Source organism: Ursus americanus, chromosome 30 (genome assembly GCF_024610735.1).
Source record: "Ursus americanus isolate L20-20 chromosome 30, mUrsAme1.1.p, whole genome shotgun sequence".
In the NCBI taxonomy this organism is placed as follows: domain Eukaryota; kingdom Metazoa; phylum Chordata; class Mammalia; order Carnivora; family Ursidae; genus Ursus; species Ursus americanus.
The window spans coordinates 2,527,593-2,544,237 of record NC_142156.1 but is presented as its reverse complement, the minus strand read 5'-3'; the positions used below and the strand labels follow the sequence as shown (position 1 = coordinate 2,544,237).

The 16,645-nt window shown below is 45.1% G+C and overlaps 1 protein-coding gene across 3 annotated transcripts; it reads right to left on the bottom strand.

Moving 5' to 3' along the window:
- Positions 1-56: 56 nt before the first annotated feature.
- Positions 57-16,644, bottom strand: SRRD (SRR1 domain containing). Of its 3 annotated transcripts, none has more exons than XM_045791219.2 (7): positions 16,466-16,643; positions 5,026-5,066; positions 3,386-3,645; positions 3,191-3,289; positions 1,354-1,565; positions 854-899; positions 57-470 (listed from the first exon to the last, which is right to left on the bottom strand). In XM_045791219.2, the coding sequence occupies exons 1-7, from the start codon at positions 16,612-16,614 to the stop codon at positions 249-251; spliced, it is 1,029 nt and encodes a 342-aa protein (XP_045647175.2). In that variant the 5' UTR covers positions 16,615-16,643; the 3' UTR covers positions 57-248. The 3 variants fall into 3 exon arrangements, with proteins under 3 accessions (XP_045647175.2, XP_045647176.2, XP_087713307.1); XM_045791220.2 differs by having other exon boundaries at positions 1,354-1,508; positions 16,466-16,642; XM_087857181.1 differs by lacking the exon at positions 854-899 and having other exon boundaries at positions 327-470; positions 16,466-16,644.
- Between the last annotated feature and the right edge of the window lies 1 nt (position 16,645).

Sequence of the window (16,645 nt, the reverse complement as noted above, 5' to 3'; positions counted from 1 at the left end):
CTCCATGCAGGAGATGTTCCCGGTCAGGTCGCCAAGAAAGGACATAAAACGTAACGTTACAGATAGTGCCTCAGTCTTTATACCGGGCCCTCCACAGCACGTGCGCCTCTGAGGAGAACCGGACCGCGTGTCTCCCGTGCTCTGAAGCCTGGCCCGCGCCAAAGAAGGGGGCTCTCGCGCTCCCTCCGTGGCCACCCTCCCTGTCCTCTCTGGTGGCAGCTGCTTCTGCCTCACCAGCACCCAACGTGTCACCGCGAGTTCCAGTCAGCAGCTGAAGGACCTCTTGTCTGGTTCCTGATGATTTCAAGGTCCTCACAGTCCTGATAGTCCGGTTCTTCCCGAAACGCCCAAGTGTCTGTGGGGAGTTGTTGTAGCTTCTGTACAGGGAACCAGTGGACGGAGGTATCGTTAAATACGTCCGCGTACTGTGACGTCTCGGGCAGCTCAAGCTCCTCCAGTGCTTTCAGAATCTGAGCAGGAAAAGTCAAATGTAAAATACACGACCCTGACAGTCACAGTAAACCCCACACTGCTGGGTGCCATGTAGGAGTCACCCCCAGGTTACCCTTTTTCAAGAAAAAGGACTAGGATATGTTGACTTAAGTGCTTCTGTGATGAACTGGGAGCTCCAAGGGCAGGGAGTGTGTGGGACCGGTACTGACAATGAAGGACAGGTCCTTGCTTTCTGGAACACAGAGCTATCGAGAAAGCTCGCTGAGTGCAGTGACTTCACTCTGCCCGCATGAGCCCCCACGAGCTTCCTCCCGCACACGTAAAGACAGAAGTCACAGCACCGGGGAAGTGGTCTGGTTTCACACCCTCTCCATCCCAGCCCCTTCGTTTACACAGATACCTTTGCAATGTAGGGATAGTTTTTCTGTAGAATCCTTGCCAGCAATCTAGAAATAAAAACCCCAAAACAAGCCCCGCATGATTAGGAGGTATGGGAGTGGTTTTATCGAACGTAAAGACATACAGAAAGACAAAGTGGTTTAAAGATAGCAAACATTTTAAAGAGGAGGGGGAATGTGGAGTAGGTTCAGTAATCCGTAGAAAATGTGAACGCCCCGTAAGCACCCCTTTCGTCGAGGGAGGAGTGACAGCGGACACCTAAGGCGTGTGCAGCTGAGGGAGCAAATGGGTCTGCCACTTTTAAAAAACACTTGTTTGCCTTCAGGGAAGGAAGGAATTCTCAGCCAACAGACCTCCAGCTTAACTCTACAGCTTGACTCGGGGTTGCTGTCCTGTCTAGTAACCCTGTCCCTTTCCTACGGACCAGCGTCTCCCGCGTGTGGGTCCGTCAGGAAGCCCCCCCAACCCCGGCCCATGGGACCACTGCGCGCTCAGCCTCACCTTTCCTCGAGTCCTCTGAAGCTGTTCCCGATGATGAGCACCTTGGCAAGGGCGTCTACCGACCAGTTACTCCACAGAAGGTTGTTGTACAGGGCTGTGCCGCAGTGGGGCATGTAGAAGACGGTGGGCTCGCCGCCGACGCTCCGGCGTCCTTCCTGCGGGGCCGGCAGGCACAGTGAGCTGCGGTGCGAGCAGCTCCGATCTACCCGGAGCTGGGGGGGCACATCCGGGAGGTGCTGAGCGCTCTCACCACGCAGTAACGACAGCGTACTGAGGTGAGGGGACACACGTTAGCCACCCTGACTGTGCGCTTTCACCACACACACGTGTACCAAGTCACACCGCACGCCTTAGACTTACACGGACTTCTACGTCCGTTACAGCAGCGCCCCGGAGGGAACCAGGATCGCGAGGGAGGCAAGCTGAAACCACACGGACACGAACCCCTTCCTCTGCGAACACTTAGGTTATAATGTGGCCTGACGGAAATGTACAGATGATGTGGGCCTCACAGTCGGGAAATCGTGAGGTCCAGAAAGAACTTGTGTTTACTCAACAGATGTGTGTCCCATGAACACACAAAGCTCTGGAGCAGCAGAGGGGCTTCTTGGGTCTGTGACAGCAAGGGCAGAGTGGTGACAACAGTTACTGGCACCATGGACTGTGCTCTGGAAGCCTCCAGGCCTCCCAGGTCCCTTTCTGCAGACGCCTGTGCAGTCAGTCCCTCCCAAATGTCCCCTGGGGGACACACTGCCCCTCCTGAGGACCGTGGCTCCAGAGCCGGACCCGAGGCAGGGACGCAGGCCCTGCCTCCCCTGGGCCTCTCCGCTCTGCACTCTCCTCCCTTCTGTTCATCACCAACAGGCAGGAGCCTGCCCGGGTCCATCCAGCCAACTCCTGGCGGGCCTGCAATCCCAGAGCCGACCTAGGAAACCTTCCTCCAGCCCCTCAAACTGCGAGGAGTGCCCTCCCCTCTCTGTTCTGCTCACCACCTACTTGTTTACAGGCCACACTCCTTGATGGGACCCTGGGCTCCCTGGAGACTGGGACTGCATCTGTCTTGGCCTCCCCGCAAAGTCCTTGACCCGCGCAGAGCAGGCACTCAGGAAAGATGACGTGAATGGAGTGGCAGGGTTTCAGGGCCCCGCCAACATTGGTGAAGGAGTCTCTTCTCTCAGCGGGGCCTGATTTTCGGGTTTCATAATAATAAGATGGCCGTTTTGGAACACGGAGAGGGATCCAATGATTATTCTGTAATCCCCCCAGCAATGCAAAGTGGCTCGCGGGGGTGTGTGCCTACACTGGCTTCAGCCCCCTGCTGGTGAGATGAGCTTCCTCCGGGTCTCACAAATTTCACCTCCAGGGCAGAAGACTCACCCAGAGCTCACAGCCAGATGCTATGTGTGTGACGGCTACCGTGCAGAGAGAGATTTCTGTCCCGTTCTAGGACCTCCCCCAGCACAGGGTAAATCCCAACCAGAAAGCGGTCATGCGAGGCACCAAGACTGTGTACCCTTTTATTTTTTAACACCAACAGTAAGTACCAACTTGGGAAATTATCAGAGGTTCCTGATTATGGGATTCTCAGTAGAATTTTGCAAGTATAACAGGTTTCAGTCCATGCCATTTGTGCCATTTGGTTTTTTTGTGACGGGCACCACATAGGCCACGATGTGGGTCACTGACGCGTCCCCTAGGGCAAGCGCCGGGAAGGCAAGTGAGCAGTGGGAGGGAACGGTTGCTACTGCAGACCAGGGGCGTCCATGGGGCACGGCCTGGGGCCCCCCTCGGGCAGCAATCATACAGCCCTCCTGCTCCCCTTCCCCAAGCCACTCACCTCGTTCTCGCTGAGAACAGTCACACCGAGGCTATTCAGAACCGCGATTTCTAGTTGGCTAAACAGAGGATCGTACACCCAGCAGTGCCTTCTGGGAATCTGCAGAAGGGAAGAGTGAGTTCTATCAACCCAAAGACCTGTGCGTGTACCCTGGGAAGACCAAGGGAGGGGTGGATCAAGAATCCAAAAATGCACCTGGCACTTTTCCAGGAAGAGAAGCAAAAATGTGAGCTGGTGTCTAGCTGTGACGCAGGTGGCAAAGTTCCCGATGCCATAACACACACACTTCCAACGGCAGGTTCCCGGGACCGGGGTCTCTCCTGGGGTGGAACCCGGAGTCACAGCAGACGCATCTGGCGAGGAGTCAAGATGCAGGTTTCTGAGGGCTTCTGCAAGAGTCCCCTCGGGGGCCTTCAGTTGTTCCAGATGTTTTGTAAGACAGCTGTTGATGGTTTCTGAAAGAGCAGGCCCGAACACAGTCAGAGGGCATGCTCTGACCCTGTGAACCAAATCCTTCACAGAAGTCCACAGACCCAGGGAGAAAAGGAGCAAGTCGGGAACACTTCGGCTCCTCAGGGAAAAGGCCGCAGGCCTCACCCCCAAACACGCCTGGGAGATACGGCCAGGCCCACCAGCACCACAGGCTGTCCTGGGTCCCTGCACGCCCCCCGTCCCCTGCCTGCAACCCAAGAATGTTCCAGCAAAGAAGCAGGCTTCCTGTATGGGCACAGCTTCCACCCAGAACTCTACTGTGAACTGTGTCTCACTTGGTAGGAGGTACCTGGTAAATGTGGGTTATGCTCCGAAGTACCTACTTTTTGGATTATAACAAAGAACAGAGGAACAGAGCTCTCAAAATCACACTACAAAAGGCTGGGAATCGGAATATTTAATGTGTAAGAAGTTCAAAGCAAAAAAAAAAGGAAGGCTGGGGCTTTTGGAGTCTAATGAAAAACACTCTAAATCTTCTCACACGGCAGTGGGTTCTCGTCTCATTATACTGGCACTCAATTTATTTGAACAAATCTGTACACAAAACAAAAAGCAAAAGGCCATACGTCGCCAGTTCCCATAGTCAGACACCGATTCTCATTTAGTAGCAAAGCTATCTGTAAATACGAGCCCAGCTCGGAAAGGCTGCGGGCAGAGCTGGCTCTTCCAGTTCTTGCTGCTCCAAGTCCTGGAGGAAGCTTGTCGGAAGAAACTTGACAGCAGGTATCAAGCTTCTCACTGCCTGTCACTGAGTTAAGTCCACTTCTGGGAACAGGTCCTGAGAGGGTCATCCTGAATTTGGTAAGAGCTTTACGCATAAAGGCACTCATCAAACAGTCATGTGTAAGAACAAAAAAAACAAAGGAAACGAACTAACTGTCCCTCGATAAAAATTCTAACTGCTGTACGTTCCCTCCCCGTATTAACGTTTATGTTGCCACAGACTGTTTGGGAAGCGGTTAGAACCGCATGGGAACAAACAGGTCTACGTGGCAATGTCGAGGCAAAGAGCACATGAAGAATAAATTTCAAAGACAGCGGCAGCGGACGTTGACGGCCGTGCCCAGGCAAGCAGTGTCCCAGGCACTTCACCAAGCAGCCTCATTTAATCCTCAAAATTACACCACAGTATATGCACGCTGTCACCTCCCTTTTGCAGATACAGAAACTGAGGGTCAGGGCCAGTCAGTGCCAAGATACACAGCGGTGCGCAGGAAGTCAGAATTAGAACCCATCTCTGCGAAGAAAAACGTCACCAAATACGGACTGGACTCCTTTCTTTGCCCACATTCAGGCCCTCCTCCCACGCCCTCTATCCCCAGCTCTGGCCATCTGGTACCCACCTAGTGCCAGACTCCAGAAATCCGACAGAAGCAGGTCCTTCCTGTTAAGAGAAAAAGGCATGGTCATCTCCCACCCTTCTCTGGGCCGCCCCCTCAGTGACCCTTCTCCCGACCATGAGCTGGGTGCGGGGAAGATGGGGCGCCCTCACACAGCACCTGGCCTGGCGTGGCAGGGGGGGATCCATAGCGCACATGTCCAGAGCAGTACTGCTGGTGCTCGGAGAGGGCAGAAGGGTGGCTAGAGGACATCCTGATTCCCAGGGTCCCCTCTGGGTCTCTTCTGTATCCTCGGTCCACACCATGGGCTGGCACAGAGGCCGAGCTCCACGGATAGTTGCTAGACGCATAGATCGAGCCCCTCTGAGCTTTAGTTTCCTCACCTCTAGAATGGGGAAAAGAATCGTCCCTATCACGTGGGGTTCCAGAAGGGATCAAATGGGTCAACACGCAGCAAGGGGCCTCACACACAGCAGGGACTCAATAAACAGTCTTTCTTATTACAAATCACTCCAATGTGAAAGTAAAAGGAGAGACGAAACCAGTGTCTGGGCTTTATTCGAGTCGACTGGCTGACGCAAACCCAGAGCAGAGCACAGTCAACAGTGACTTAAAACGAACTCAATGATTTTTCTGATCAAAAGACATACAGTGGATGAAAATGCGATACCCACCCATGTGCCACCCACAAGAGACTCACTGTGGACATAAGGACAACACAGACCAACAGTGAAGGGACAGAAAAGATATCCTGCACAAGTGGGACCCAACACGGAGCTGGAAGAGCTATAATCTGACAAAATAGAATTCAACGCTGTTTAAACACATACCAAATTTGTGAGATGCAGCAAAAGTGGTTCTAAGAGGGAAGTTTATAGCGATACAGGCCTGCCTCAAGAAGCAAGACAAGTCTCAAACACACTCAGTAACGTGACACCTTGTGACCTGGAAAAGGAGAACAAAGGAAGCCCAAACTTAGTAGAAGGAGGGAAATAACAAAGATCAGAACAGAAGTAAATGAAAGAGGGACTAAAAACCCAGAAAAGATCAGGGTGCCTGGGTGGCTGAGTAGATTCAGCACCTGACTGTTGATTTCGGCTCAGTTCATGACCTCAGGGTCTTGAGATCGAGCCCTGCATCAGGCTCTGTGCTCAGTGTGGCATAGGGTTGGGATTCTCTCTCTCCCTCTTCCTCTACCCCTGTGAACTCTCTCTCTCTCTCACTCTCTCTCTCAAATAAATAAATAAATCTAAAGAAAAAAAGACAAAATTGATCATCCTTGAGCTACACACACCAAGAAAAAAGAAAAGAGGAGACTTAAACTCAGAAATGACAGAGGGGATATTACAACGGACACCACAAGAACCCAAAGGCTCAAAGGGACTACTGTGAACAGTACACAACAGCAATTTGGACAACCTCAAAGAATCAGCAATTTATTTATTTTTATGTTTCAAGTTTTTATTTAAATCCTAGTTAGTTGGCGCGCCCGGGTGGCTCAGTCTGCTGAGCGTCCGACTCTTGGTTTCGGCTCAGGTTGTGATCTCAGGGTCCTGGGACCTAGCCCCACGTTGGGCTCCAAGCTCAGCATGGAGTCTACTTGAGTCTCTCTCTCTCCTCCTCTCCCTCTGCCTCATGCTGTCTCTCCCTCTCATATAAATAAATAAAAATCTTAAAAATAAATAAACAAATAAATTCTAGTTAGTTAATATACACAGAATAATATTAGTTTCAGGAATAGAATTTAGTGATTCAACACTTAAAGCACCCAGTGCTCATCATATCAGCAATTGAAAACCCCCCCAAAAAAACAAATTCCAGGACTAGACACCTCCAATGGTGGATTCTACAATTCAGGGAAGAATTCATACCAGTCCTTCTCAAACTTTTCCAAAAAACAGAAGAGAAAGCTTCCAAATTCATTTGCTGAGGCCAACATTACCCTGATACCAAAACCAGACAAGGACACCCCAAGAAAAGAAAATTACAGGCCAGTATCCCTGATGAACACAGATGCAAAAATGTGCAACAAAATACCAGCAAACCAAATTCACCAATATGCTGAAAGGATCACATACTATGATCAAGTGGGATTTATTCCAGGAATGCAAGGATGGTTCACACGTGCACATCAATCAAGGTGACACATCACATTAACAAAACGAAGAATAAATATCATGTGATCATCTTGAGAGATGTAGAGAAAGCATCTGACAAAATTTAATATCCATTTATGATAAAAATTCTCAATAGAGTGGGTATAGCAGGAACATACCTCGATATGATAAAGGCCACATATGACAAGCCCACAGACAACATCACATCCGAAAGTGAAAAGTTTCAGCTCTTACTATTTCCTTAAGATCCTCTAGGTTAGGAACCTTCCAGATCTTTCCTTGCCACTTTTACTCAACACAGTATAATGGAAATCCTAGGCAGAGCAATTATGCAAGAAAAATAAACAAAAGTCATCTAAATTGGAAAGAAAGAAGTAAAACTGTCACGATCTGCAGGTCACATAGTATCTAAGGAGAGCCTTAAAGACTCCACTGGAAAACTGTTCCAACTAATGACTGAATCCAGTCAAGGTACAGGAAACAATATCAATACACACAAATCTGTTGAGTTTCCATACACTAACAATGAACTATCAGAAAAAGAAATTAGGAAGATGATCCGACCTGCAGTTGCATCAAAAAGAATAAAATACCCAGGAATAAACTTCACCAAAGAGGTGAAAGCCTATATACTGAACACTGCAAGATGTTAAGGAAAGAAACTGAAGACAACACATGCAGATGGAAAGTCATTCCATGCTCATGGACTAGAAGAATTCATTGTGTTAAAATGTCCACATTTCCCCAAACCATCTACAGATTCAATGCCATTCCTATCAAAATTATAATTGCATTTTCTCACAGAAATAGAACAAAGGATCCAAAAATTGATATGAAGCCACAAAACAGCCAGAGCAATCTAGAGAAAGGGGAACAACGCTAAAGGTATCACACTCGCCGATTTCTCTTACAAAGCTAGAGTAATCAAAACAATCTAGTGTTGGCATAAAAACAGACACGCAGATCACCAGAACAGAAGAGAGAGCCCAGAAGGAAACCCACACACATATAGTCCAATATCTTATGACCAAGCAGCCAAGAATATACAAGGGGGAAAGAATAATCTCTTTACTAAATGGTGCTGGGAAAACTGGCCAGCCCCATGCAAAAGAATGAAACTACACCACTATATTAAACCAGACACAAACATTAACTCAAAATGGATTCAAGACTTGAATATGAGACCTGGAACCATAAAACTTTTAGCAGAAAACACAGGGGAAAAGCTACTTGACATAGGTTTTGGTAGTGATTTTTTTTAACCTGATATCAAAAATAACAACAACAACAACAGGTGTGGGACTACATCAAACTAAAAAGCTTCTGACCAGCAAAGGAAATCATCAACAAAGTAAAAAGGCAACCTACTGGATGGGAAAACATTTACGAATCACATATCTGATAAGGGGTTAATATCCAAAATATAAGGAACTCATGCAACTCAACAGCAAAAAAACCCAAAAATAAAAACAAAACAAAAAACCCCCACAAGCAATCTAATTAAAAAATGGGCAGATCCAAATAGACATTTTTCTAAAGAAGACACACAGATGGTCAACATGAACGTGAAAAGATGTTCAACATCATTAATCATCAGGGAAATGCTAATCAAAACCAGAATGAGACACCACTTCACACCTGTTAGAATGGCCATTATCAAAAAGACAAGAAATAACAAGTACTGGTGAAGATGTGGAGAAGAGGAAAACCCTAGTGCACTGTTAGAGGGACTGTGGATTGGTGCAGCCACTATGGAAAACAGTATAGAAGTTCCTCAAAACAAAAATAGAACGACCATGTGATCGAGCAATTCCCCTTCTGAGTATTTATCTGAAGAAAATGAAAACACTAACTCAAGAGGGTATATGCACCCCTGTGTTCACTGCAGGATTATTTGCAACAATGAAAATATAGAAACAACCTAAGTGCCCATCAGTGGATGAATGGATAAAGAAACTGTGGTATATACACACAATGGAGTATTACTCAACCATAATGAAGAATGAAATCTTCCCGTTGGCAACATGGATGGGCCTTGAAGGCATTATGCTAAGTAAAACAGGCCAGACAGAAAGACAAATACTATAAATCACTTACATGTGGAAAATTAAAACAAAACAAACAGAAAACTGAGCTCATAGATACAGAGAACAGATGGGTGGTTGCCAGAGGTAGGGGGTTGGAGGTGGGAGAAATGGGTGAAGGGGTCAAAGGAAAAAGAAAACAAGCCCAATTATAGCATCTTATTTTTTTTTTAATTAAGTAAGCTGTATCCTCAATGTGGCTCAACCTCATAACCCTGAGATCAAGAGTCGCATACTCCACCGACCGAGCCAGCCAGGGGCCCTCAATTATAGCCTCTTCTGAGGCTCAATGTTTTGAGAAAGGCTAAAGTTATTTCATCTACAATATTATTTGGTAAAGTTGAAAAAAAGAAAGAAAGAACGAATGAACGAACGAACGAACCCAGACTTTAGAGTCATACACTCAGGTCTGTACTTGGTTCCAGTATTTACTATAACATTGAGCAAGTTTCTTAACCTCTCTTGTGCCTGTGTTTCCCCAACTCTGAGGATAATATGAATATTTACTTTTAGAATAGCCTTTATTTAAAAAAAATTTTTAAGAATAGTTTTTAGAATTAAATGAGATAGAGGTCACTTAGAATAGTACCTATGACAGTAAGCCTTCAATAAATATTATTTAAAAAAACAAAACAAAACTTATTCTGGGGGTGCCTGGGTGGCACAGTTGGCTAAGCAACTGACTCTTGCTTTCAGCTCAGGTCATGATCTTGGGGTCCTGGGACAGAGCTCCAGGTCAGGCTCTGCGCTCTGCAGGGAGTCTGCTTGAGGATTCGCTCTCTTCCTCGGCCCCTGCCCCTCCCCTCTCTAGCACATGCATGTGCACGCTCACTCTCTCTCTCTGTAAAATTAATAAATATCTTAAAAAAAAATCTTATCCTGAACATTTGGCTGTTGCCTAATCATGAGCACTATAACTTTTCATATTTGGGCAGTATCTCATAGTTCACAAAGCACTTTTATGCACACTGTCTTATTTGAGTCATACTATGGTCCTGGGAGAATGTATTGTTTCTATTTTATAGAGAAAAAAACAGACTTAGAGAAGGGGTGTGCTTTGTTCAAGGCTGCAGAGCTAACAAATGATCTTTTTTTTTTTTTTAAAGATTTTATTTATTTATTTAACAGAGATAGAGACAGCCAACGAGAGAGGGAACACAAGCAGGGGGAGTGGGAAAGGAAGAAGCAGGCTCATAGCGGAGGAGCCTGATGTGGGGCTCGATCCCATAACACTGGGATCACGCCCTGAGCCAAAAGCAGACGCTTAAGCGCTGTGCCACCCAGGCGCCCCTAACAAATGATCTGATTCTCAGTCCAATGGAGGAGAAAAAGACATCCAAACACTGTAACGAGAGCCAAAGAAGGGCACTGCATAATGATAAAGGAATCAATCCAGTTAGAAGATGCAACATTTGTAAATATTTACCCACCCAAAATAGGAGCAACTAAATACGTAGAGCAAATACGAACAAACCTAAAAGGAGAAACCAGCAGCAATACCATAGGGAACTTTAATACCTCACTTATACCAATGGATAGACCATCCAGACAGAGGAGCAAGCAGGAAACATCAGCCTCAGACAGCAAGTTAATTATATGGACTTAACAGATATATACAGAACCCTCCATCTAAAAGCAGCACACAGAACAAATTCCTCTCAAGCGCACATAGAACATTCTCCAAGACAGATCATATGTTAGGCCACAAGGCAAGTCAATAAATTTAAGAAGACTAGTAATTTCTAAAACGATGACTGAAATCTTACCAAGCATCTTTTCTGATCAGAGCAGTATGGAACTAGGAATCAATTACAAGAAGGAAATTGGAAATTCACAAACATGGAGATAAAACAACATGCTACTGAACAACCATGAGTCCATGAGCAAATCAAAAGAGAAACCAAAACATACTTTGAGACAAATGAAAATGGAATACAACATAACAAAATTTATGGAATGCAGCAAATGCGGTTCCAAGAATGAGGCACCTGGCTGGCTTAGCTGGTGGAGGGTTGTGACTCTTGATCTTGTGGTTGGAGTTTGAGCCCCACACTGGGCAGAGAGCTCACTTTAGTTTTTTGGTTTATTTTTAAAGATTTCATTTATTTATTTGACAGAGAGAGACAGAGAGAGATTGAGCACAGGCAGGGGGAGTAGCAGGCAGAGGGAGAGGGAGAAGCAGGCTCCCCCTGCTGAGCAAGGAGCCCCAGGGCTTGATCCCACCACCTGAGCCAAAGGCAGATGCTTAACCAACTGAGCCACCCAGGTGTCCCCTAGAGCTTACTTAAAAAAAAAAAAAAAAAAAAAAAAAAGTGGTTCTAAGAGGGAAGTTTATAGTGATACAGGCCTACCTCAAGAAACAAGAAACGCCTCAACTCAGCAACCTAACTTTACACCTCAAGGAAAACAGAAAAAGAACAAAGGAAGCCCAAAGGTAGCAGAAGAAAGGAAGTAACATACCAGAAGAGAAATAAATGAAATACAGACTAAAAAGACAATAGAAAGATCAACAAAAGTAAGAGCTGGTTTTTTGAAAAGAACAAAGCTGACAAATTTTCAGCTATACTCAAGGTAAAAAAAAGAATGAGGCGCATAATCAGAAATGAAAGAGATGTTCCCACTGATACCACAGATACACAAAGGCTCATAAGAGACTACTGTAAACAACTGCACCCCAACAAGTTGGACAACCTTCAAGAAAAGGATAAATTCCCAGAAACATAGAACCTTCTTTTTTTTTTTTTAAAGATTTTATTTATTTATTCAACAGAGATAGAGACAGCCAGCGAGAGAGGGAACACAAGCAGGGGAGTGGGAGAGGAAGAAGCAGACTCATAGCGGAAGAGCCTGATGTGGGGCTCCATCCCATAATGCCGGGATCATGCCCTGAGCCAAAGGCAGACGCTTAAACGCTGTGCCACCCAGGCGCCCCAGAAACATAGAACCTTCTAAGACTGAATCACTAAGAGATAGAAATTCTGAATAGACCAATTACGAGTAGAGAGATTAAATGAGTAATCAAAAACCTTTCAACAAACAGAAGTCCAGGACCAGATGGCTTCACTGGTGAATTCTACCAAATATTCAAAGAAAAATGAATGCCAATCCTTCTCAAACTTTTCCACAAAAACAAGAGGAAGGAATGCTTCCCAACTCATTTTACAAGGTCAGCATTGCTCTTATCAAAACCAGCCAAGATGCCACAAGAAAAGAAAATTACAGACCAGTATCTGTGATGAACATAGATGTAAAAATCCTCAACAAAATATCAGCAAACCGAATCAACAATAAAATAAGAGTATGATCAAGTAAGATTTATTTCAGGGATGCAAGGGTGGTTCAACATCCACAAATCAATCAAAGTAATCTGCCGCATTAAAATAAAGGATAAAAATCATATGGCCGTCTCAACAGATGCAGAAAAAGCATTTGACAAAATGCAACACCCATTTGATAAAAGCTCTCAATGAAGCAGGTATACAGAGAACGTAACTCAAGAAAGGCCATACAGGAGAAGACATCATATTCAGTGGTGAAAGCTGAAAGCTTTTCCTCTAAGATCAGGAACAAGACAAGGATGCTCACTCTTGCCACTTTGATTCAACATACAGTTCGCGCTTGAGCGATGCGGGGATTAAGGGTGCCAAACGCCCGTACAGTTGAAAATCTGAGTATACTTTTGACTCCCCCAGCCTACTGTTGACCAGAAGCCTTACCAATAACACAAAGAGTTGATTAACATATATTTTATATGTATTATATACTGTATTCTTACAACAAAGTAAGCTAGAGAAAAAAAATGTGATTAAGAAAATCCTGAAGGAGGAGCACCTGGGTGGCTCAGTTGCTAAGCGTCTGCCTTCGGCTCAGGTCATAATCCCTGGGTCCTGGGATCGAGCCCCACATCAGGCACCCTGCTCAGCGGGAAGCCTGCTTCTCCCTCTCCCGCTCCCCCTGCTGGTGTTCCCTCTCTTGCTGTGTCTCTCTGTCCAATAAAATAAATAAACTCTTTAAGAAAAAAAAAAAATCCTGATGGAGCTAGAATGTATTATGCTAAGCAAAATAAGACAGAGAAAGACAAATACCATACGATTTCACTCCTGTGGAATTTAATAAATAAAACACATCAACAAATGGGAGGAGGAATACAAAGAAAAAAGAGAGAGGGAAACAAAGTATAAGAGACTCTTAATGATAAGAGAACAAACTGAGCGTTGATAGAGGGGAGGTGGATGGGGGATGGGCTAGCTGGGGGATGGGGATTAAGGAGGGCACATGTTATGATGAGCACTGGGTGTTGTATGTAAGTGATGAATCACTGAATTCTCCTGAAACCAATATTGCATTGTATGTTAACTAACTAGAATTTAAATAAATTTGAAAAGATAAAAAAAAGTCCTAAAGGATAATACATTTACAGCAATGTCTGTATTTACTGAGAAAAACCCATGTATTAAGTGGACCGCACAGTTCAAACCCACGTTGGCCAAGGGTCAACTGCAGTACTGGAAATCCTAGCCAGAGCAATTACACAAGAAAAATAAAGAAATAAAAGACATCCAAATGGGAAAGGTAGAAGAAAAGGTCACTATTTTCACATAACATGATATTATATGTAGAAAACACTAAAGACAACACCAAAAAACTATTAAAATAAACAAATTCAGTAAAGTTGAAGGATAAAAAAATACATAAAAATCTGCTGCATTTTATACACTAATAATGAACTATCAGAAAAATAAATTTAAAAAACAATCACATTTACAGTTGCATCAAAAAAAAAACCCCAAATACTTAGGGATAAATTTAACCACGGAGGTGAAAGCCTATATACTGAAAACGACAAGACACTGAGGAAAGAAAATGAAGACAACACACGTAAATGCAAAGACATCCCATGCTCACGGACTAGAAGAATTAATAGTGTTAAAATGTCTATATTACCCAAAGCCATCTACAGATTCAGTGCAATTTTCTATCAAAATTCCAATGACAATCTTCACAGACATAAGGCGAAGGATCTTTAAAATTTGTATGGAACCACAAGAGAGCCTGGATAGCCAAAGCCATCTTAAGAAAGAACAAAGCTGAAGGCATCATGCTCCCTGGTTTCAAACTCTATTACAAAGCTCTACTGATTGCTGGCATACTGGCATAAAAACAGACACACAGATCCCCAGAACAGAAGAGAGAGCCCAGAAGTAAACCCACACATCTATGGTCCAGTACCTCATGATAAAGGAGCCAAGAATACACAAGGGGAAAAGAACAGTCTCTTTACTAAACGGTGCTGGGAAAACTGGACAGCCCCATGCAAAAGAATGAAACTGCTCCACTATCTTACACCGACACAAAAATTAACTCAAAATGGATTAAAGACTTGAATATAAGACCTGAAACCCTAAAACTCTTAGCAGAAAACACAGGGGGAAAGCTGCTTGACATAGGTCCTGGCAGTGATTTTTTTGGACCACACTCTAAAAGCAAAGGCAACAAAAGCAAAAGTAAATAAACGAAACTACACCAAACGAAAAAGCTCCTGCCCAGCAAAGAAAATCACCAATGAAATAAAGAGGCAACCTACCGCCTGGGAGAAAAGATTTGCAAATCATATATCTGATAAAAGGTTAATATCCAATATATATAAAGAACTCATACAGCTCAATAACAACAACAAAAAACAATGTGATTAAAAAGTGGAAAGATTATCCAAGTGGATATTATCCAGAGAAGACATACAGAGAGCCAACAGGTACGTGAAAAGATGCTCAACATCATTAACCATCAGGGAAAAGCAAATCAGAACAACAAGGAGATATCACCTCAAACTGGTTAGAAAGGTTAGTATCAAAAAGACGAGAAAAACAAACGTTAGCGAGGATGTGGAGGAAAGGGAACCCTGGTGCCCTGTTGGTGGGAACGTAAGTAGGTGCAACCACTGTGGAAAACAGTATGCAGACTCCTCAAAAAATTAAAAATAGAACTACCCTACAATCTAGCAATTTCTGTTCTGGCGATTTATCCAAAGAAAACAAAAACACCTATTTGAAAAGATATGAACCCCCATGTTCACTGCAGCATTAGAAGATTAGCATTAAAAGAGCTGGGTTCTTGTCTACTCAGAGCAGTGGGCACTGCATCACACGTAGGGGTCCAGGAAGAAGCAGGGAGTTCCTGGGGGGATCCTGAAGAAGTTGAGGAAGAATAACAATGCAGGGTGTACGGAAAGTGCCTTACAGGTTTTCCAAATCCCTGGGCATGTTCCATCTCATAGGTTTCTTTTGAGATCCTACCAAGAGTTGCTGCTGCTGTCTACTCAGGCTCAGTTGGCTGGGCAGCCAACTTCTTTAATTCAGTGGTAACCTCTATGTCATCACTGTCTCTTGACCCTAATTCTGGGGGAGAGGAACACATAAAATTGGTTTAATTTCTCTCAGGTGGGATGGTCCTTCAGCGGCTGATCTCAATCACTAACAAACGCTGTTACTACGCCCTTAAAGGACTGCAAATGAATAAAGACAATAGTAACAAAAATAGGTAACATTTATTCCTCTGTGTTAGGCACTGATCTAAGCTGTAAGGTTTAGGGCAAAGCATGGAGGCATGAGGGTTTGGGATAAGCCCCATTAATGGAGAGCTCTGAAGCACAGGTTTTGGAGCTGCAAAGACAGGGCTTGAAATCTGATCCCAAACGTTATCTGTGTTTCTAAGACTGAGAGCTCTGTCAGGACCCTAGCTGACTGAGGTGTTCAAACTGATAAAGTGTGTAGAATGCTTAAGCCAGTGGCAGGCACACAGCAGCTCCTCAATGAACTAATGATGGTAATTATGAGAGTGACAATCACGTTGGTGTTCCTTTCCCAGAGCTAGCAATAACAATAACCAATACTGCTATAATATTAATACCAAATGCTGGTACTGCGTTTACCCCGCGCCAGGCACCGTGGTTTACATTTAGTGTCAAAATGGGTTATATTAACTAATTCACTAAATACTCAAAACAAGCCTATACAGGTACTATTTTCAGGTCCATATCTCAGCTAAGAAAACGGAGGCACGGAGATTACATACCTTGCCCAAGGTCACGCAGCTTAAAGTGCAATAACAGGAATGATAACCTTTACTATGACACAGTCTGTAACAAGCTCCTTACCTCCGTTAAATTCGCACAGTAACCCTAAGTTCTGCCCATTTACAGATGGCGAGACTGAGACTCGGTCCCAGGGCCGTGCCTGCACTCACCCGGCCTCCCGGATACGAAGAAGCACGACTCCGCAGTCCGCCTCGGGATCGGCCTCCGGGTCCGGTCCCCGCTGCCGAGCTGGGCGCGGGGCAGAGCGCCTTCTCCTCCGCGGAGCTGCAGTCCGCCAGGGTTCCAGAGCCGCCGCCATGACCCTCTGACGTCACCGGCGCGACGCTGGA